The sequence below is a fragment of the Rhamphochromis longiceps genome, linkage group LG15, assembly GCF_057381845.1.
Source record: "Rhamphochromis longiceps isolate RC_006_pf linkage group LG15, R_longiceps_female_GT1.1, whole genome shotgun sequence".
Classification (NCBI taxonomy): Eukaryota; Metazoa; Chordata; class Actinopteri; order Cichliformes; family Cichlidae; genus Rhamphochromis; species Rhamphochromis longiceps.
In genome coordinates this window covers 12,187,972-12,211,561 of record NC_140571.1, presented here as the reverse complement: position 1 = coordinate 12,211,561, position 23,590 = coordinate 12,187,972, and the positions used below count along the sequence as shown (strand labels likewise).

General features: G+C 39.9%; 1 protein-coding gene and 1 non-coding gene across 6 annotated transcripts in view; both read left to right on the top strand.

Annotated features, from left to right (window-relative positions):
• The first annotated feature begins 2,115 nt into the window (after positions 1–2,115).
• On the top strand, positions 2,116–2,198 carry trnal-uaa (transfer RNA leucine (anticodon UAA)). Its single transcript has one exon. It is a non-coding gene; the product is annotated as a tRNA-Leu (tRNA).
• Positions 2,199–5,679: 3,481 nt separating this feature from the next.
• The window catches only part of utrn (utrophin), a 196,681-nt gene continuing 178,770 nt past the window's right edge, over positions 5,680–23,590 (top strand). For 2 of the 5 annotated variants that reach the window (XM_085383073.1, XM_085383075.1), the window contains exon 1: positions 17,219–17,355. In XM_085383073.1, the coding sequence (XP_085239199.1) occupies positions 17,274–17,355 (82 nt within the window). In that variant the 5' untranslated portion in view covers positions 17,219–17,273. Of the gene's footprint in view, positions 6,114–7,420; positions 7,573–17,218; positions 17,356–18,319; positions 18,457–23,590 lie in introns of those variants that run through there. The other 3 variants (XM_085383072.1, XM_085383071.1, XM_085383074.1) reach the window with 3 other exon arrangements.

Here is a 23,590-nt window from a genome sequence, read left to right as displayed (position 1 = left end):
GTCATGTCAGACTGAGATAAAACTAAGTTATATCAGTAAGAGGTGCAGTGAGTATGATGTAGACAAGGGGACTTGTGTGTACATTTCTCTTATATTACACTGGCCCAAGATTATTTTGCGTTAATGTAACAAAATGATCTAATCCATTAAGGTTTTATTTTTGGTACTTCTGCTAATCTGTAAATTTATGTTTAGATTTAATATTTAAAATGAGCACTGGGGTGGGGAAGAAAGATGATATGGATTACTTTAAATGTGGCATGATTGTTGGTGTCAAGTAGACAGACTATTCTGTGTCTTTCAAGAACTGCTGATGTACTGGGATTTTCACACACAACTACCTCTAGGGTTTACAGAGAATGACACATGATGGAGAAAATATCCAGTGCGTGTACTTTTCTGGGTGAAAATGTCTTGCTGATCCCACAGGTCAGAGGAGAATGGCAAGACTAAGAACAGAAATTGTAAACTGAGGCTACAATCTGTACCTGCTTACTAATAGAAGATCAATAGAAGATTGGAAGAATTGTTTGGTCTGATTAACCCTCAATTTCTTCCACAATATATGGTTGGTAGGGCAGAATTTATGGTGAACAACATGAAAGATTGTTCCATCCTGCACGTATCAATTATTCAGACTGCTGCTGATGTAATCAACTAATTCCATGAAGAATTGAAGAAGTTATGAAGGAAAAAGAGGGGTTCATGTTAATACTAGCAAGGTGTACCTAAATGGTGAGTGCATATTTGACATATTCAAGCTTCCATCTATCATTTTCTTCAGCTTATCCGGTCTGTTCAGCATCCTAAGCTTTAAATGTAATATTTAGATGTACCTATTAACACTTAGTATTTCAATTTAAATTTCATTTTTGAATGTAAGATCGAACATTCGCTGTTATTTGAAAAAAAAATTGCTGGAAATCTGCTAAAAATGAGGAAAAACGCACCCTGAATCTTTGTATAATATTTGGAACTTTTTGGAATTAAATCCTGTAGTTATTTCAAGAATAGCTCAGTGCGCAAGACAAGGCAACAACAGCCATGCGAATAGATGCAGTCAGTTTCTACTCCACAAACTGTTTAACAAACTAGATGCCAAACTGAAGTTTCCTATCTCGGCCATTTGGAGTCAGACTGTGTGCACGTCTAACTGCTTTTTGCTTTTTAAAACTATGCATAATAGCTTATGTATGATCAAAATTCAAAGTTTAATTTCCGTACCAGTTAGCAGTATTTAGATTTTATTTTCAAAACAGTTTAATCTCAAAATAACATTTCGAGTTCAGTCTCGAAATTTCATCTTTATGGTCAAAATGAACAATAATATTTATTTTTTTCTTAATGTGGCCCTATACTATAGTTTTTTTGTTTTCGTTTTTTTTCGTTTTTCAAATATAGAATGAAATATCCCTGATGGCGCCTGTCCCGTTAATGCCCCACTCACTCAGATCCACATACACCTAGCAAGACTAGCTGTCATTCAGTCTCCGAAGTTTCTACGGACTTTATTTGGCAACTTATTCTCCGTGACTTCGTAATTTAGAGATTTGTTGTGCGGTATCGGTGTTTCGCTTTGCTTCGAGGTTTTGTTTGGCTGCAATGCGCAGCTAAACACGCTACTGTGTATATTTACAATATAGAAGTTGTACGCCTGCTATAACTTCTGCTACGGGTTAGCATACGCTAATGTTATTATGCGGGTTCTAATTTGAGAGAGCGGTTCACAGGAATTCGAATGGAATGGAAGCAATTAACCCAAGTATGCGAGCTGGTGTATATATATGTATGTGTGTGTGTGTGTGTATATTTTAGGTTTTTTTTTTGTAAATACAAACCACCTTAAGGATAGCGGTAGTTTTATTTCAAGCTTTTGAGGTCGGGCTTGTCGTTAGCATGATAGTAAATGACTTAGCTGCTAGCTACTAGCAGCGGTAATGTCAATTGTTTAGACCAGTATGTTTGTTTGCTATTGTTTATCTCGTCGGCTTACGCTGCTATGCATTGCTAGCTTCGTGCCAATTTAATGACTAAGTCTAGAATACATAATGATTAACGGTATTTGGATGTGTTGAGTTTTACAAGTGTGGGGATGTGTTGGGGTACGGTGTATATACCAGGATGGCCGAGTGGTTAAGGCGTTGGACTTAAGATCCAATGGACATATGTCCGCGTGGGTTCGAACCCCACTCCTGGTAAATTTATTTTGTTGATGTATTGGAAGGTTTGCGTCACATAACATAAACAAAGAAACAGTTCTGTTACATTATAAGCGAGACCGAGGCAAAACAGAGAGCACTGATGATAAAGAGCTTATAGTTGCAGATGTGGTAGCTGCGTATGCATCGTCTTGTATTATTTCCACCGAATGCAACAATTTCAGCTCCGTTTAAAATTGCACTTTTTAACAGTTCTCCCATTTTGTAATTAGTTATTTAAAAAATACACATTTTTTTTCAGCCAATTTCTTTTGATAATAACAGTTTTCCTCTAAGTTAACAGATTTGCAGCAGTCTATTGGTAATAAAACGGTGCTGAAAATCGCGGGCGCTAAAATAGTGTCGTATTACAAAGCCAGCCGCCAGCTTGCGGTTAACCCAAGTATCCAAACATTACTTGGAGAATTAGGAAGGTTGGTTTAAATTCTGATTATCCGTCTGATTATTACTTGTTTAAGGCGTAACCCGACGTGCACCACTCTAGAAATGCAGCTACACCCCCATTGACGGAACTCTTGTGACTGGCTTGTTCAGTGAGATCGTTTCCTCTTGTGAATTTCGCCGCAGTTTTTGGATTTATCAGTGAAAGAATAACAAGAATTATCTCAATATAAGGTATAATAATCATAGCGTCAATATAAAAACTCACAAAATTAGGCAAATTAATGCAAGGAGAAACTGAAACTGAGTGAGTGAATGTACAAAGTAGTGGAAAAACTGAGGGACAACAGAGGCAGCAGAAATTGCAAGAAATATAACTAAATATAATGTAGGTGCAGTTAACGCAGAGTCAAAACAGGTAATTTCTTTATAACTCAGGATTGGGAAATCCTGTTGATTACAGTCTATTTATCAATATAAGTTTAGTAGTAGTAATATAAGATATTAGACATAAAAAATTGAAACATCAGAAATAACTTTTTGGCACACCAGCATCTGTAAATTACTTAGGATATACTAAGATTATCCACAGAAGTTTAAAACTAGATCTTAGCAAAGCACATTGCATTACTAAATCTTTCAGGAGTAGTTGCGTGATTAGGACAGAAGAGGGCACTTTAACGCCTTCTTGTAGTTTCTGGGCTGGAGTTCAGCACTGGCCCAGAGGAGGCCTGCACACACTCACCCCTGTAATTTCACAGCCAGGGCGATGCCTTAGATCCATCGATACCCAGTCATCTGCATATGCCACCGGAAAGGCTTGACAGAAAATAGCTGCAAGCAGTACTCAACAGTTTGGTGCACTGTAGTCATGCAGCCTTATAAATACTTCTCAACTTCACAAACATGGTGAGTGTGTAACTATGAATCATGTTTAGCAAATTGGGGTAAATTGAGGAAGAATTACTGTGTGTAAAAATCGCTAATGGGGCCTTACATACTAAAGATTTCCTGGTCTTAGACCATATTTTGTCCCCTTCCTCCCTCTTTTTTTTCACTGACAAACGCATATGCTGTCACTTGATACGTTTTTGAGGCATTAATAGAGCACTGATTTGTGAAATTGAGCCTCTTCTTTAGGCTGCGTGAGGAAGCATCCACAAAAGAGGCCCGACAACTGAGACGCAGAGGGAGAAGGATGAGGGCATACAATGGCAGATCAACATCTCAACATCCCCCAAAGCCTCAGAGACTTTTTCTAATGGGGTCTAATCTATTATTCAGTCCCCTCAGACACGGGAAAAGTTGTTGTTTTCAGGCCGACATAACTCACTATCACAACATGAAACCTGAGACATCAGGGGTGGAGGGGTGTGTATGGTAACGATTGTTGCTGTTGTATGTATTAACTTTCTTATTATTTTTTCCATTTAAGCCGTGGCCATAAATAAGGGTTTGATTCTTATTTTACTTGTCATTATTTATGTTTTAAACTTGATTATCTGTTTGTCTTCCTGTCTTGTTTTGTTTGTAGTTGTGTATCAAAGCTGCTATATGAATAAAGTTGGTTATTGAGGAGAAACCTGTTTTGTGTGTTGATTGAAAAAAGCAACATATGTTTTGTTGGAGCTTTGCTGGTTGTAATTTTGAATTAAACTAGAAAAAACCCACACACAAACACACATTTTGGGGATTTTACACTGTACCTGGGTGCCCAGTAATTCCCAGGATTTGTTTATGGGCTGAAATACTCAAAGTGATAAGCAGCCAGGCGTGGAATGCAGTTACTCTTTCCAGGAAGTGCATCTTTGGGGTACCTGTCCATTTCTATGCATCTTATACATTCTGTCCCTCTTCCTTTTACATGACTGTACTTACTATTTCGCTGAGTCATCATTTCCTTTGTGATAAAGCTTATAGTTAGGGCTGGGTCAGGTGACCCTGAAGCATATCTTAGTTATTCTGTTCTAGACTAAGGTTGCTGGGGTACTTCCTGTGATCCATTCAGCATTTCTTCTCTAGATTTCTTTTCATTCCCCAGGTGTTTATATACCACTGCTGCAGGCTATTAATTCTTGTCCTGTCTCTTGCATAGTCTCTGTGCATCACATCTCCTTTTTCTCTTCTCTTTACCCTCACCTCTTAACCAGTATTAGCAGATGACTGAGCCTGGTTCTGCTGGAGGTCTCTTTTCTTGCAAGGGAGTTTTTCCTCCCCGCATTTGCCTAATGCTTGCTCACAGGGGGTTATCGGAGGGTTTCTCTTTAATACCGCAGGGGTCTTTACCTTACAGTGTAAGGTACAGTGTCTGATTTGTTGGTATATAAATAAAAATGAATCACTTTGCTTGATCTGCCAGTGAAATATTTAGTGTTAATAAATAAAACTACCCAAAATATAGGTCAAATGAAATGCCCCTCTTAATGCATCAATAGCAATATTATAATATGATATACAATCAAGCATTGGTACGGACCAGTTTGTAGAGACAACAAATCTGTAGGTGTCTAAATACAACCATTAATGCAGAGAGTTCAATTAATTAAATGGGTCACATTGCCCACATGCTGCAATAAAACAAATCTCTCTGATCCAGCGTCAGGCTTTAGTCAGTTTGCGTTCCCTTTAGGTGGAAAGGCGTGGAAACTGTTTTTCCACCGTCCATTATTTCTCCTGGCTTAGTGTTTCTATTAAAGTTTGTGTTTCCCCGTGAGAGTCATAGGTTTTGTTAGAATTACATCACGTGACGGCCACCGCGCCATGTTTCCATCTCAGACTCAGGAAAACTTTTACAGCCAGAGGGACACGCTACAGAGCGAAATCAAGTCACCCAGCGGGGCCAATGTAGTTCCGATATATGCCTTCAAAATAAGTCCTCGGTTGTTGCAACGTGAGTCGGTTATTAGGATTGAGTCTATTATCCGGTGAATATATCATTTTCCATCTATAAAAAGATTATTTCGTTTATTTCCGACGCCTCAGTAACAATATAACACTGCGAGGAACTGCTTTAGTTCTTTGACTATTTTATTTTGAAAGACAGCGCTACCGTTTCCGTTGCATTTAGCTTGCTGTTTGCGTCAGTGTATGTAACAGGGAGAAAGAGTGGAGAAAAGCAACAGGAACAAAAGTTGTGGACCTGAGTGAACAGCTCTGCGGTGCTCACCCGTGAAATGTTGTAACCAGCTCTCCGTTTGCAACAGACAGCTAGCCGTGTGCTTTGGTAGACGACGGTGGCCTCACCTTGCATTGCGTTGCCAAAAGGCGTCTCTTGAAGCTTTTTTGGCACATCGCGGAGACTGGATGCGCTCGGGGACGGTTCTCTTTGGTTAACGTCAGCTAAGTTTTAACGCTGGTTAGTGGGGAAAGACGCCTCGTTTCTCGTAGAAAATGCCTTAGATGAATTAGATCCACGCAGTTTTAATACATTTTACCCTGTTTGTCCATCCGTACTCGACACGTTTTGGACTTGCTCTGAGGGAACACGTCTCCTGACCCTTGGTGACAGCAGAGGTGAGTGATTGGATCCACGAAAACGCCCATGACCTGTAGTGCTCATCACTATGGTACGTTATTGTGAAGTTCGCTATCGGATTTAATTGTAAAAGGAGCCACTGAGAGAGAAAAGTTTGAAATTAAATGGGATAAGAAAAAAAATCACAGTAATCTTGCAGTGAGTTGGCTGAGGGGTGGTGCAGCACTAAACAAAAATTCCCAAACTGCCGCAGTCATACCTAAGAGATAAAACATTAACTAAAACAAGACTATCATTGATTCACTGTTTAAAAGTCACTTGGTATATTTTGTAAGGATCGCGCTAGTCCCGTCAGATTATCCATATATATGCGTGCTTTTAAGCAGTTAACATGTGCACTTTGGTCCAGTCCACTTTGGGGCAAGCTAGAAAGTTCTGCACCACACTTGTGAGTCAAAGAGATGAGATTAGAAAATATATATATATATATATATATATATATATATATATATATATATATATATATATATATATATATATATATATAATTATTATTTTTTTTAAAAATCTTCTCAGTTGTTTTGGTCTGGTTGTCAGCACTACTCCACTTACAAAAAGAGGAACTGAAATTAAAGTAAAGATAGCTGCAAGACAGATGAGGCTGACTTTTCATTGAGTTTACAGTTGTTATTTTTGGGGTCTTGCATCATCCCTCAAGAACTGTAACTCACCAAGAACTGTAAGGGGGGGAAACTGCACATGAAGTCCTTTCATGGTAAAAAAGTAAGCTATTTGGGAAGGGAAAGTGGTTGAGTTTTAATGAAAGGATACCCTGAAGTGAAACAGACCACAGGCATAAGCGAGACAAAAAAAAGGGGTCTCAAAAGCTGCAGCATGACTCAGAAATGTAAGCTAGTGAATTGAGATGACCAGCTGAAGTATTGACTGGAGCTTTTTTCTTTTGAGTTTCAAACTGAGACTTGAACAAAAAACATCTCTTCGGTCAGATTTCTTTGTTGTGTTGATGCTGATTTCAATATCTAGATTGCTTCCATGCCAAGGTTTAAGTCCACATTTTAATTGCCAGTTAAGGAGTTAAGGAGTTATTTAAAGATAAAGAAGAGCACAGCTTGGCATCCTAAGACATGGTTTAAAAAGCTTGTTTCCTCCTGAGACATCCTAGGTTGTCATGAGGTACCAGGTCTGAGACACTTGATCTGGCCATTTGTGGATTTTTGTCTTCTACTAAATGTCATATGAAAGCAATAGAGAACTAATTTGACAGTAAAAAATTTTGTTTTTGGAGGAACTGTGGAGTTTGAGTTTTCATTTTTATTCCTTACAGGTGCAGGAAGAGGGCTGCTGAGAGGCCTGGAAATTGATCACTATTTTACCTAATCTAGCACTGGATTAACTGGGCTGCAATGGCGTCACCCGGAGACGTCGCTGGGGGAGGAGCTAATGAAGAATTCAACGACAAAATCAAATCAAGATCTGGTATGTTTTGATATTTATGTCCATTGTTTGTGTTGGTATTTTGCAGCTGTCTCCAGTACTTAATGTTCCCTAACGTGAACAAATGAAGCAGAGCATGCAAGTCCAAAGGTTGTCAGAGCTTTCAGTGTTCTTTAACAGAATAAATGGCACGAGGCAACAGTTTGTTGTGCGTGAACATGTGCAGTCACTGTTAGAAAACCGTGACAGAGCCAGAAATCCTGTTGGTGTATGGTTAACCATACGTGGAGGCAGGGGAAGAGAGACACAGCACACAACACAGCGTAATGAGGACAGAGTGGGTTTGCGATCACACCTTTGCAAGGGGAAACAGAAAGGGAAAGTGTCCAGCAGCAGAAGAAGGGGAGGACAAGAATGTAGGGATGGTTTTAGAGAGAGACACACCCACTGATCACGTTCTCTGCAGATCGTTCCATTCCATAGGTTAATATTTCGTAGACACCGCCCTCAGAGGGAGAGACGCTTACAAACAAGTTGTTGTTCTAGTTAGAGGAGTGCTTTAGTTGGTCTAAATTAAGGTAATTGGAGGACAATGCCCTGATGTTGTGTACCCATCTTGATTTAGTCTATTCCTGGCTCTTTGAACAGTACATTTAGTTAGAACATGGCAAACTGGAAGAACAATATAAGCACACATTTTCCTATGTTAGAGGAGTCTAGAGTGAAACTTTGCATTGTAAGTTTATCATTATACATCCCACTAAAGAGGTTGTTAAAGGATGTCCCATTTTAAAATTGGTGCCCAGGTCAAATGGGCTGACAAGATACAAAGAAAATTGGAGTGTAAGACAGAACAGAGGAAAGCAAGCTCATCACTCTTATATCAAACACTTTACCTGTACGAGTAACTATTACACAAACACTATTGTCATATGGGGATTGTTTACTTTTGACAAAAACTGAGCTTTAAGTTAAACGTCTTGGATGTAAATTGATGTTAAAGCAGCATTTGGCTTAAGGTGCAAAATCATTGCCATGTAACTCATGAGGTTTCCATTTCCACTGATAACTGAAATGAGGATCAAAGTTAGGAATGCATTTATATACATCAGCCAACTATTGTGATCAGCTGAGCAACAGTTGTTATTCCTGTTTAGATTTTTAAAAAATAATTTACAGATTTCAATATTTATCTGTTGGCACAGACAGAAGTTTAAAACACCCCCCCAGAATCAGTCTGCCAAAGAGTTCAATCTGGCCTACTATAGGGCTTTGGAAAACATGGAAATTTCAAAGGAGAGTATAAAGTGTGGCTTTTTGACTGTATTTGGATCAGTTTTACAGGCCTCTTACTGACAATGATGTAAAACATAAGCCTATCATATACTTAAAAATAACACTTTTCTGCTTTAAACAGTAAAAAAAAAGAAAGTTTTTCTTTGAGTTCTCACATGATTTATTATTTTTAAATTACAGGATAAAGTTGTTTATTTCTTACAGTGTAGTCTCAATGAGCCGTGTCAATAGGTTTCTTTGGTGTCTTTGTGATTTGGAAAAAGTGAGATGTAATAGTAAAATTGCAGGTTTCTTTTATAAAACATCTCAGGATTAAATGTGTAGTCAAACTGCTTTAGAATGACGGTAAGGGGAAAATTTTTTGGGTATTTTCAATAGGTTATTAGGCAGTAGCCTTACTGGTCTGGCCCTCTTAAAATGAAATTGGGCTTTATGTGGCTGTTGATATAAATGAGGTTGACCCCTGTTGTACTAAAAAAATTCAGTGTCAAAAATGGAATTAATAATATGAAGAAGTGGGGAAAAAAACAGTGTCTTTCAATTGTTATTTTAACACACTGATATTGGTAATAGGATTACCCTGCTATATGTTAGGCTAAAGTGTTACTTGACCTATTTTAGGTCATTGGTAAGTAGGAGCTTCGGCCTTGGAATGTTTCTACTTTAATGTTCCTATAAAAAAGAACACATATAAATATATTTAAAGCCTGTGTTCTGGGTTTCACCATAGCCCTCCCCCCTTCTAACTCCCAATTCCTGCTGTAAACTTGTTAAATACAGTAAAAAGAGGCCAGTTCTCATGCCAGCTTTCCTCACCCACCCAGCCTCACAGCACTGGTGGATTCCATGCCAGGAATTCCACTGTGCCGATGGAGTTTGTAATTTATAATGCTTGTCTCCAGACCACAATGCTTTTCTCACAAAGATTCAGGTTTCCCTAGCAACCCTAAAAGTAATGTTTTCTTTTATGGCAACGAGGGGAAAATTTAGCACGTAGCATAGCTGCACAAAAAAACGCAACTTAGAAAATACGGCCGCTCACATGTATGTCGAGGTAACCTGGGAGCCTCGGCACAAGTGGTTCTTATCTTCTCTTTGACGATGGAAATTTGTGGTGTGTGTTTGTAGTTGGTGGATAAATATGACAGAAATTAGCTGTTCTGTTTTAGAATTCAGAGAGTACGCGCTTGCTTTGAAACCAAGGCAAATCTGGGAAATGGCTTCAAGCTAAACGCTGATAAAATATCATGTGGTCTACCCCGATCACTATAAAGTCTTCTTTCTTTCACCATGTTATAAACTAGTGAGGCTGATTGTTAACAGTGATCCTTAGACACCCACCCAAAACTGGGTTTGTTTCATGTGGTTTCTGTCATCATGAGAAAAAGTCTACACAGAGCTGAAACATGGGGTATTAGAAGAGAGTGACAAGCAGGTGAGTGTGTGTGCGTCTGTGTGTGTGTGTGTGGTGAGCAGGTGGAGGGATGTTTTTGCAGCTGTGAAGACAAGCATTAGCGCACTTGTTAATCTCCATGCCGGCCACCATGTGGGCATGTTTGAAAGGTTGGAGAATTCATAGCCAACAGCAGAGCGCGCGCTCAAACGGTAAACTCTGTTTTTTGTCACGCTTAGTGACTGTCACAAAGTTAGCGCCAGGCGTCCTGATCTTGCAGAGAGAGTGAGCACGTTCGTTATTTCAGCTGGCTCGTTTTCCATTTGGTGCTTGACTGAGATCTCACTGCAGTGTAGGTTGGAGCAGGGGTGTGTATGTGTGTTACCAAGTTTCCTATGAACTAGCTATATAGTCACTCCGTTTCACAGACAAATGCACATTAGTGTCTCTGGAGGGGCGAGGGGAGGTGGTTCAGTGTGTCAGGTTACTATCCAAGCTTACAGTGGATCAAGGAGGAAAGAAAACAGAGGAAATGGGGTGGAGGTTAAAGCTGACAGAGCAGGTAATGTATCTGCTAGGGATGCACTGATCGAACTTCTTCCATCTTAGAGTAAAATAACTTGAATATACAACAATGAATAGTTTACAGTAAGTGTATTTATTAGTAAAATAATAAATGACAGTGGGATCAAAATAATGAAACATATAATGGCTTGGTAGCACTTCATTTGGCACTGTTGTGTTTTCCCTTCCTGCAGCCCTGGGTTAGATTGTTACATATCCAGCTGCACCTGAGAGGTGGGAGTGACAGGAGTATATAAAACCCACTCACTCACTCACTCACTCACTCACTCACTCACTCACTCACTCACTCACTCACTCACTCACTCAGACAGAGAGAGAGAGAATCCGGGAGGCTGCTTGCCAACGTGGATCTCTTAGCCGCTATCCACATAAACAGACACACACACCAACTTCAAAGTGCAGAGAAGTTTGGGTACCAACTTGTGCATGCCTGGAAACATCTGCGTTGCAAGTTTTGGTTATGTGTTGAGGTACGATGTGAAACCTAGTGCTTCACAGATTGAATTTATCACAAATCTCAGCACAATGACAACATAAATTTAACACATCAATGGGGAAATTGGCTAAAAGTCGCCTTGATTGGCGAGCTGTCATCGTTAACTTTGACCATGTCTGACACCATTGTCCTTCTGCACAACCCTGTTGCTGCCATTCAGCTACGATAGGCTCGAGTCCGCTCACCAGTTGAAGATGAGTAAGCAGTTAAGAAAATGAATGAATGCATACTTGCATGCATGCATACATACCTCACATGTGAAAGAAAGGTGGGGAGCAAACAGGTCAGGCTTCTGATTGCTCTTAACACTTTCCAGAGTTTTGTCTTTTCTTGGATTAGCATGATGTCAGTAAGAGGGGCTATTGTTAATCCCAGGCACACAGCTCTGGCTATTAGCACACAAATCTTCTGTTCATGATGGACAACCAATCAGGAGAAAGGTTGGCCATGTTTCACACAGCATGAACTGAGTGGCTGAAATTGTAAATAAGGATTATGTTAAACGATGCATCATACAAAACTACTCTAACAAAGTCCAAGAATTTAAAGCTGGAATTTAGGGTAATAAGTCCCCTATAATTAAAATAAATAAATCACTAGCTGCTGCCCTCCATCTGACCTGTAGGCTGTACTGTATATGGTAAAGTGCTAATTTTGTGGTTTGCCATATTGCAAATCAGTTCTGAATGGGATAAGAGGATGGTTAGACACACTACTTGACACAGTTACAGCTGGATTACCTTATAACCGCTAAAGTCCTGCCTTTACATCCTGTCTGTGCGTGTGCTTTTCTTCTTTCCATTCCTGAGTGCATACAAATGTTAAAGGTCATATATCACTCACAGGGTTAGCGGCTGTTGTTTAACATCACACGGTAATGAGGTGAGAAACAATCACCCGATCCTTATTTGTCACTTGAGAGCTCTGTGGAGGAGCCTGCTCTAAACCTGAGTCAGTACCTGACCTGGCCTTGTTGTTCTCTATTGTTTCTGCTCTTTGTTCTGCTCTCCACTCATCAGTATTGATTTCGTATGATCCATAACAGTATCTGTATAAGTCCCAGACAATATATTTTAAGAGCTGGTGGGTGCCTTGAAATGTTGTGTAGGGTAGTGTTTTGAAATTAGCTGACGGAGTCTATCCTACTTGGTTCCCACACTTTGTTTTGGTACGTGCTTTGTGCAATATGTGTCACATGAAAGATATGAGGAAAAAGTAATTGGTTGACTGGTTGAAATGGGAAGCTTAACCATCAGCTTTATATGTGCAATGAGCCACAGACTGGATCATCTGCTTACCTTTGGGTGTGACACAATGTAAGACATATTTGTGTTTTCAACAAGAGAATGTGAATGTCACCAAATGGGTGGTGTAGAGGGTGTGTTTTGTCACCATACCCGCTCAGCTACATGTCACAGATCCTTAATTCGGGCCTTGGCTTCTTGGAGCTGGGTGTACTCAGTATTTCAGCTGTTCTGTGCGTGCCTGTGTTCAAGAGTAACTGGGTGAAACACTGAGACGATCCGGAGTTGTTATTATTCTCATTTGTTATTGTTTCATAGCTTTGCTGTTACTTTAAAAACAGATTTTCAAGCTGTCAGTGAGTGCAATGATATACATGCAAAATGCTTATAATGGGTGTGTGTTTGCATGTGTGGGTAGCATGGAATACAAATCAAAACAAAGAGGCTTTCACTGTGTGCCGCCTCTTGATGCAACGTAATGACCTGAATTGTTTCTTTGCCTCTGCTTTTTTGGAGACTCCCAGGCTTGTTTGGGTCAGTGGGAGTTTTCATGAGTTTATTCCACTTTGAGAAAGAAGTTTCCACAGGGAACACGCAGCTGGATGTATCTTCACTCTATATGGGCACACAAGCCTCTCTGTGTTTGTGTTAATGTCTTTGATTGCAGCTTAATCTGGCTGCTTGGGAAATGGGAGGAAACTTTACTTTGCAAAGTCCTGGCTGGAAATGTGGGAATGAAGGCCTGGGCCAAAGCATCTCCCCTGGGTGTGGTTGTGTGTGGGACTCTGCCTCTTTGGTGCATGTGCATGAGCAGCATTGAGACACCCCGCCCAGGCAAGATGTCAAGCTCTTCAAGACCACACTGGGAATGGCAGAAAATCATCAGTCTTAAATGTTCCTACAGTTGTTAAACACTCACAGACCACTTTTTTCCCCTCCTCCTGTGGATTTCTTATTTTCCACTGCAGGCACTTCCCATTTCATTCCTCCTTTCTTACCCCTTGTCCTAAGCTCATTACAGCTACAATCTATGTTGTCTATTCTACATTCTGACCTATCGCATCACTCCTACTTTCTTGCTACAGTACTAAATATTTTTGTTGTTTGGTGCATAAAATGATACAGATCTATTTAGTTATCATGCTAAAAATGTTATATAAAGTTGTGGCATGGTTATTTGGCAACTAGCATAGATCCATAACAACCCACTTTGTTTTTCCAGCGTTGCATAGAGAGGCTCAATAGAGATGGAAAGGACTGACTACAATGATACATGTGCTAATGAGCTGATGAAGTTCTAGGATGTAAACAAAGGAATCTACTTGAGTGGATTTAAGTGAAGGTCCAACATGTAAAAGGTTTGGATTTCCTAGTTATTCAATTTTAACTTGGTGTATGATGTGCGATGTTGTGTTGAGATATAACGATCACACAGACATTATTGTTAAAGAAGAACCTGTTTGTGGTTAAAAGAGAGAGAAAAAGCCAGAGAAGCCACGTGACAGGAGAGGCTCACAAACCTGAAATCAATGTGGAATATCAGGAAGGGAGGCTGGAGGAAACAAACACAAAGTTAATTGCACCATTTCATCACCTAACTCCTGCAACACATCAACATCAAAGAGTGACAGCAGAGTCGGAAGGTCTCTTTTGGGGATTTTCTGTCAGCGGAGAATGGATGTTGGTTGAGCTTATTTTGTGATCTGTCTGAACTGCATGCTCAATGATTGTATAGTTTCAGAATCCATAGTTTCAGAATCCAGTTTGACAAGGCAGTTGGCTAACATGGGACTTCTCAGCCACAATCAGGTAGTCTCAGTCTGTCTGTGTCTGACCCACGTGTACAGACATTTTGGAGACAAGCGAACCTGGCAAAACATTGTTGGGTTGGTGAACTAATGCCAGATGATGGAAAATTAACAGGATAAATAATAGAGGTGGGAATCACCATAAATCCCACGATACGATATTATCACAATACTTAACGCACGATACGATATTATTGCAATTTTTTAAAATTATTTTGCAATATTCAAATTCTGTACATAAAGGTAAACTTTATCAATATTCATTTTATCTAATATCAAAGTCTCACACTCAGTCTTTCTCTCATTTCAGTCAGTTTTATTGTTGACAAACTGAACGGTTTGTATTACAGTCTAGTCCAACTTAACTGAATGCAACCATCTGGTACAATTATAGCTATTCTGAACTATGCAATTTATGAAAACTATGCAGCCCATTCAGCAACTGAAGAATTTGAAAGTAAATTAAAACAAAATATAATTTTACATTAAATAAAAAAGTTTTAAGCTTAATTAAGATAAAACATGTCTTAAATTAAAATAAGTAAACTGTCATGTTTATTGCTGCCAAAAAAAAAGTTAAACACATTTGGACAGTGAAGGAATGTCAGGATTCTTGCTCAGAAAAAGGATCAACATGCTCTGAAGTCAGTTCCAGTCCACGAAAATGTTTTTGTAACAAAATATCGATTTCTGCTGTCCCTGTATCGATACATTATTAGCAAACAAAATATCACGATACTACACAGTATTGATTTTTTCCCCCACCCCTAATAAATAAGGAATGATTATAACATACCTCGACTCTTACCCTTCTTTCATTTCTCTTTACACAGTGCAGTACTTGTACTTCTCCTTTATAGAAAACATTTAAATCAGTGTTGTTGTTCTTGCCAGTGAGTCACAACACTATGGATATAAGCTAAATTGAATCTCAAAATAAAATCCAATCAGCATTTTGCTGTCTTCCTGTGATTATCTACCCCCGGAGTGCAGAGCGGAGGGCTGCACTGTACGCTGGTGACACTGTAGGCTGCAGCAGCTGAAATGCAGGATGACGCCTGGGTTACCGTTTCATGATATTAAGCATGAATATGTCTTTTCACCTCACTTTGATGTGGTTAACTCAATGTCATGTCCATGAAATCCTCCAAAACTGTGTGTGAAACACCAAATATGATGTTTATATTGATTTATGCTTTGTGTGCATTCTTCTGAGATCATTTGAGAAGGTTGTACATCTATTAGTGTGATTACTGTAAATGTAAAAATAATGGGGTGACAGTTGTGCATTAAGCTGCAGAGCGACTGCACTGTCCATGCCAGAGGGTGATGTGTGTAGATGAATCGCTGATGGGCGGTCTCATCTCTGTGCATATAGATTTCATAAGGTCCTTTGTATTATTCATAATTGAAAGGAGTTCTAGTGTTAGCTATGATGCTGAGCCAGGGAAAACTGCATGTACGCATGTTTTGCATATCTAACTTTATGTCTCACTTGCCATTTTTGACTTTTATGTTCACATACACATTTAGACTTAATATATGGCAAGAGTTAATTATATTAAGTTTTATAAGTAATTTTCTGTCTAATAATTACTGAAGCTCAAATACCAGACATCCAGGAAACCATCAACTTTGATTGTCGTGTAAACTTAGGACTGTTTGTGGTGAGACGTGGAATGAAAGGGTTTCATTCATGTCTTCCAGTCTCTAGTCAGAAGTGATATTTGGATATAAAGCGTGAGAGAGATGTTTATGTGCATATTTAAGGGGGGAGGGGGGCATTTTTGCATGGCTTCAGTGAAGCAGCTTGATGATGCTCTGGGGACGGTGTGTAAGGATGGACTGACAGGGGGAGGACGCCTGTCTCTGACTGACGCACCCTAGTGGAAAGTTCCTTTTGGTGTCTGCTTCCTTCACTCACTGCCAAAGCCAGCCTGACCCGAACCATTTCATTCCTCTGAGTTGTGACCAGACCAGCTGCCGCAGCTCCCTGTGGAAGGAAGTGGATTTAATTCAGTCAGACTCTGGAAGCTGGTCACCAAGCTGGAATCACCTCTTCTACTTCTTCTTTGTTAAGGAAAGGAAAGCAAAAAACAAAACACAGGAAAATATACTTTCTCTTTTGCCCTCACCCTCTGCCCTCCCTCTCATTTCTCTCTCTTACTCTTTTTTTTTTTTTTTTCTTTTTTTTTTCACTCTCTCTGTGTGGGAATAGAGCTGTTTGTTCAGTTGGCCCTCATTGACTAAATATATCAATGGGCAAATGGACTCTGGCTTTTTCCCTGTTCCCTGCTCCACTGCCCCGGCTGAGACCCTCGGTGAATGTCAGGACCCACGTCTCAGTTTTAACTCAGTCTGCTGTAACAGTTCTGTTTTTCTGAGAGTCAGGGACACTGATTGCTTCACTTTGATGTAAACCAAAGGCAAAAGAGGTGGCTGTCCTAACCCTAAACCGTTCTGCTAAGGCACGCTCATTCTGGGTCGCGGTTATTTGAATTAGAGCTGTTGTTTCCAGCAGTATCGTGTTTGCAGGCGAGAATCAACTGATTTCACAAAGCGTACAACACACACACACACCTCTCTAACCTTTCACTTACCTATTAATTATTTAATTAACGATCTGTTTTTCTCACTCGTGGTTTTTTCTCAGCCTTGTGTGTGCGAACATTTGTATGTTGTGACAGAGTGCCCGACCCGGCACCCCACATAAACCCACCCAGCGTCATCGATGAATGCTGTCACACCTCCACTTCCTCTTTCTCTTTTCTTTTTTTTTCTTGTTCTCTCACTCACTCACTCTCCCACCACTAACGCTGCTGCCACTACCTTGTCTTCCTGTTCCGGATTACTTGTTTTCCTTTTTCTTTTTCTCCATTGTGTGTGTGTGTGTATATATTTGTAAGGTCTGTATTGCTGTCATGAATTTGGGTAAATGGATGTCGTGGAGAAAGCGTAACTTTTTCAGAAGAAAAGGAAAGCATGAAAGTAGCCTCGATTTAGGTAAGCTTGTCTTGATTAACCTAAAAAGCAGACTAAACACACCGGCATTGATTCTGTTTTTCATAGCCGAAGGAGCGTAATTGTGAACGTTACCCATGACTTTGATCAATTGATCGATTCTTTTTCTTTTCCTCCTTGTGATTTTTATACAACTTCTCTCTTTCTGTCATATTTTAGTCGTGATGTGCATACTTTTTATTTGTGTGAATGAGATAGTTGATCATCCCTGGGTTTTATGGCTCCTTATCTAGCCAGTCAACCATCACGCAGCAGAAGACTGCTGATCAGCAGTCGTGTTGTGATTTATCTGCACAATGGAAGAGAGTGTGATGTCTCATTTTGTCACATCCACAAAACACTCATACTCTACTGAAAAAGTAACTACACGAAGCTCTGCAAATTGCACTGCAGAGCTTGCACCACCTCTTGATAAAACTGGAGTAAAGATTGCCAACATTTACACATAATTGAGTTAAGCGTTTACATTTCTTTCACTCCAGCTCCTCTGTGTTGTGTTAAAGTTGGTTGTGAATTCCTTTCCAACCTTAGTTTGAGTTGTGTAGACTTCCAGCAAATGCAGATAGGAAAGTCAACGCCTCTGCCCCACCGCATCGCCTACTCCATAATCCCGTGTTGCATCTATGTTTGTGTGCCAATCTCTGTCTGACATGCCGATTTTTGCCTTTGTTTTCCTCAAACTTGCATTTTTGTCCCATCGCATGCTGGAATGGTGCCGAACAGCGTTCATCTGTGTTCGCCCCCTATCACACGATGCATCATGACTCCCTACCCTTGGCTTGCCCTGTCCTGTTTCGCTCTGCTCCAACCACTTTCCCTTTCCCTGACAGCGTCCCTGTTTCCCTCCCCTCTCCTTTTTCTCTCTGTTGCTGCATTCTTGCGATCTGTTCCTCTCTCTGTGGTCAAGGAGTGACAGACACATGGGAGAGACAAGAAGAGGGAGGCAGGAATATCGAATTCTTCTTTGCGCAGATACTCTTGGACTATCTCCTCCGGCTCTTTACTTGACTTCTGTTGGTTCTTATGTTGAGCATTACGGTGGCCTCTGGTAAAAGATGGCTCAGCATGGACTCAGTCTTAGAGGTAGGAACTTTTGACAGGTGTGCGCGCTTGTAGTTTGGTGGCAGCTAGGACCTTGGTTTTAAATCGTGCATATTTTTAGTGTTCTTGCAATCTGATCAAGGTGTAGGCGCAAGATATGGGGTGGCTGGATTAAAAGGAGAGTGTGCCATGAAACGAGAGATTTTGTTTTCTCAAACTGTCTTTTTTCTGTTTTTCTTCTCTCATGCACTTTGTTAAATGCGCCAAAGATACTGGTGGGGTTTACCAAAGGTCAGTTTTTGGACATTTCTTTTTATTTCTACTGAAAAACTGAACATATCTGAACAAGCATAGAAAAATACAAGCTATATTTGGACTGTTGTAAATTGGGCATATGGAGTTAAAACCAGTTCGAGTTCCTTCACATTCCTTCACTGCATTTATTATATTTTTTCTCTTTCCCTCACTTTTACAAGCAGCACAGGCGATTTACACTGCTCTTGTTAAATCTCTGCCGTGTGTGGGGTGATCCGGCTTGTTGAACAAAATTCGTCACCCTGGCCTGACTTCCCCAAAGCCCCGTGCCCTCTCACCTCACTGTTTCTGCTCAGCCCTAATTACACGCACCTCTGCAGACCATGGGGGTGTTTTGAAGATTGTAAGTGGGGATATGGGTTAATCCATTTGGACGTTATGAGTGTTTTCCTTGCAAATTCCCAGATCTTGGCAAGGGTAGAGTGTCAACAAAGCTGTATGGGCTGGGGCAAGCTTAGACAAGTGACTAGTGGGGTAGGGAGGAGGAATGCATAGGAAATTATAGGAATTCTATTCATTCCTCTAAACCTACAGATTCAAAGTAATACACGTCTGCCAGCACACTTTGAGTCAGACTGAGCAGTATCCTTGTATGAGCGTGATTGTTGTAGGATTGTGTGTATTTCCTGTATACGGATTAGCGCCTTTCATTCAACCGTGGGTGGTGCTCTCCTGACAGGACAGTCCGTAGCCAAGGCTTCTTCCAAGGAGCCATCAAGGTGAAGTTCAGCATGTGATGCTTTTTTTTTTTTTTTTTTTTTTTTTTTTTTTTTTTGTGAGCTGTGTAGCAGCCAAGCCAAGAGCTCAGTTTAATGCTTCACCAATGACCTGAGAAAGGCACGCATTCAGTCTCATTATTTTTGGTGTAGCCACACTCATGCTAGTTTGTTGTTTTTCTTTCATTTACTTTTCCAGACACTTCAGCTAATGCAGGAGCTGTATTGTTGACGTGTTAGCCGTGCTCATTCATCGGTCGAACATGCATTTTAAGCCGTTCGCTGAAACGGCGAACTGGGAAAACCTTGGGCTAAGATTTTAGCTGCTGGGTATGAATTAGTTAGAGGTAACAGCTGCTCACTGGTGTGGCAAACTTTGTAAATATCTCTGTTTGGAAAAGCTCCGAGCTCCCGTGTGTTTACTGTGTGGTGCTGTCGTGGAAACCCTGATGGTTTGTTTGATTTCTCACCTCAGTGCTTTCCACATAGTTTTCCCCGTTTTCTCTACTTTGCGGTCACAGGCTCTCTCCACCTGTGAGAGCGAGGGGGAGACCGGGGCTGTATATTTTATGTGTCTGCTCTTGTGTTCCCAGCTGGCTGCTTTGAGAAACGTGTGCTTCTGTTAATTTTTTTCCTTCTTCTTTTGCTCCTTGAACATTTATGTTATATTATGTTTTTCAGGTGTGTTTGTGATTCTTTTTCTCAGGTTTGTCAGCACTGTTTAAACTTTAATTAACGTGCTGTTATCCAGCAGTTAGGGAAATGATTGCAGTTTGGCAGCTTGATGGATCTTGGCCAAATTTCAGGAAAAATAAACTTGTGTTATCACATCAGGTTCAAAGAGTGAACTGATTAGAATTTGTGCATCAAAGGTCACTGACTTCATGAAACATGCTTTGAACATAACTCAAGAATTCCTACTGTAATTGTAACAAAGTTGTTACTCTGGACAGAAATAGGTGTGAACTGTAAAGTGGGTTTGAGTTTTTTTTAGAATTTATCACCTTGGTTGTTGTCATTCTGCAAACAGGATGAAACACAACACTTTGGTCTTAAGCTGTGGTGTGGGTGCACACCCATGCATACCATGTGTTGAGAGTATGAGTTGGATCACTCTGCTGAACTCGAGATTACTCCTCCTGATGTAATCATTACTTAATTTTTTGACTGCTGGCAACCCCCCCCCCCCCCCCCCCCCCAAAAAAAAACAAAAAACAAAAACAAACAAACAAACAAAAACAAAACAATCACTTGTTTCTCAATACTATATAACAGTACTGTCTGTGCAAAGCATATACAGACTTAGACTGATGTGTTTATGTATGACTCAGTTATTAGACGTATGTTGACTGTTTGGCAAGGCTGGAATATTTTTCTCCGTGAAGGAATGTGCATGTAATTCCTTTCTTCACTGTGCTTGTGCTGTATATTTACTTCTCCTCATTTGGTTGATAGAATGTGTCAAAGCAGATTACATGAATAAGTGAAGTGAAAGTTTCCAAACTGATTGGACGAGGACCTGGTAAAAGATACTGAAACAAGAAATAATTGTGTCACATTAATAAACAATAATAAAAATGTTAAAAATAAGCTAATCAGTTTCTATTTGAGAAATTTCAGTGTTTTAATAGTTTAAAAACTATATTTGGATGCTAAATTTAAAAGTAGTTTTTAAGCGCAAACATAAGTGCATAAAAAAAGTAATCACAAATGCAGTAATGGCATATAAAACAATGTTTAAATAGAACCTAAAACGAGGCTTTGCGCTGTCTTCTTTGAAGGCTTTCCTACATTAGCAGGAAGCTTTGGTGTGTTTATGTGCATATTGAAGTGTGTAAACCTTTAAAGGTGCATATGAGCATTCTCTGAGCTTTAATTTGATGCGAAATTTCCTGCTGCAGAAATGCACGTTCTGATGGTGTAGATGTTAATAATTAATGTTAATAATAAATCAGTGTCCAACCTAACTGCCTCAGGTAAGTGGCTCAGAGTTTTACTGGCCTGCAATAAAATATTATAATTTAATTATCATAATAATTTATTTATATATTCCTTTAATCTAAATCTGATAAATAATGTTACTAAAGCTTTGAGCTAAATAGGGTCTAGTACACCCCATGTCCCACTTTTAGACTCACCCCTGCTTGCTGCAGGTATCACTGCAATAGAAAGTGGGACGGCTGCTGTCAGCTTTTAGCAAGCTGCGTGATTTAAACACGATATTTGACTAAGTTACCAGTTCATCTGCCCACATGCGCTTCTATTTTAAACTTCTGCGGCTTTTTGTACATTTTTCAGTGTAAAACCAACAGCGGTTGATGGGAGCAGCTACAATGTTTGTTTTTCCTTGACACTGGAGCTTGCTGAACAGGTGGTTTGATTTGATTAAGGACGCTCACTAGCTTTTTCCCAGTAAACTTTTTTTATGGTGATTACAGTGACAAGCGCTGCTGTTTTGAACACTAGAAGAAATGTTTATTCACTCCACCTGAGCTCACAGTCGTGAAAACAGCTCGGCCTCTTTGCTTTTTGCTGTGTGTAGACGTAAACTAGCCACGCTAAAATACTTGCATAGTGACAGCTGAGTGCTGCAGAGTCATGGGTTAATGAAGCATCAAAGCAAAAATATTTGCGTTGTGGTTTTTTCATTAGTTATTCAATTTACTCAATGAGTCTTTGCAGCCCTAGTAAAAGCTTGATTCATTGATGGATAAAAGGGTCGGTTACTCACTGAGCAACAAGAGAAAGTGCAAAAGATTTGACTGATGTGTTAAGCAGATTATTTAAAGCGTAACAAAAAGTCAATATTGTATATTTATTCTATTTATTCTATGTCTAGCATGTCTATTCTATGCTATTGTTGGTGTATTGTCAATAGAAAGCACCATATGTAGAACATAAGTCTTTAATGTTTATGCCTCCATCACGTCATCACTTAAAGACCGGATTAAACAGTCATGTTTGTAATAGCAGGTTTTAAATTCAGCTCCTTAACAGATACAAGAATTTGTGCTGAATTATTTTTGTCACACTGGATGTTCGTATCACATCAACTTACAATGAAGCGAAGCTTAAACTTGAAGCCTCCCAGCTGATTAGAGCAAACACTTATGGCTCTGGCCCAATTAAACAAAATATAAAAATAAAAGTACAATTTTTAAATGACCTAAACAAGATGTCATTGCAAGAGTTGTTGCACAAGCTGTACATTGCAACACACTGAGTGTGCACGTGTGCTTCGGGGACACTAGAAGAGTGTAAAAGGAATGTTTGTGTCCACAATCAAGCATAATACCTGCCTTGCACAAATAGGACTGTAGCTGAATTGTGTATGTGATGCTGTGACTAGCTACAAATGAGAAAACTGGCATCGGTGTACATGTGTAATGTAAAGTTGTAAACTTGTGCATACTCCCCTTTTTTATTAAATTGCTTTTTCTTGTGTTGCTCATACAAACACACTCTTGAACACACTTTCTCACACACACAGCCTGCTGCCTACTTTGATCTATCCTGCAGCGAGGCATTCCTGTGCTGCAGCGAGTAGGAGCAGCAGACAGATTGAGGGGGAGCATTGTGTATGAATCGAGTGTATTGTCCTATGAAGATGGTAAGGTAGAGAGCCTAGGAGACCTGAACCCCAAGGGACCCTCTCCCCAGGGGCCTCTACAGGGTGCCAATAACGCTGTAAGAACAGGAGGCCTGTGCATGGGCCTTTTTATAAAAGGAAAATTGATATTGTGTTGAAAGCATACCTGTCTTTGCTCCTTGTGAGCTATTTTCTCAATGTTCTTGCCAGTGATTCCTCCCCTTTTGGCTGCCTTTCTCTAGTATTTTTGGCCCACTCTGCTTGCCCCCCCCCAGCATTGTTTTTGTCTGGTGGTCCACCTATTTTTTCTTTCATCCCTTTCCTTGTCTGTTCTCCTTGTCAGAACATGTTTAACCACCTGTAAGTTATCTACTGTAATTGATCATCATCTGTTACTGGGTGCCGTGTTATGGCTCGTGGTCTTTGCCAACCATTTTGTCATTTTGTTTTTCAACATGAAACCTTCTTTGTCTCATGTATCCTTTTTCTGTCATCATCTTCATTAAACCCTTCCATCAGCTGTCTTTTCTTTAAGAATAATACAAAAAAGTAAAGA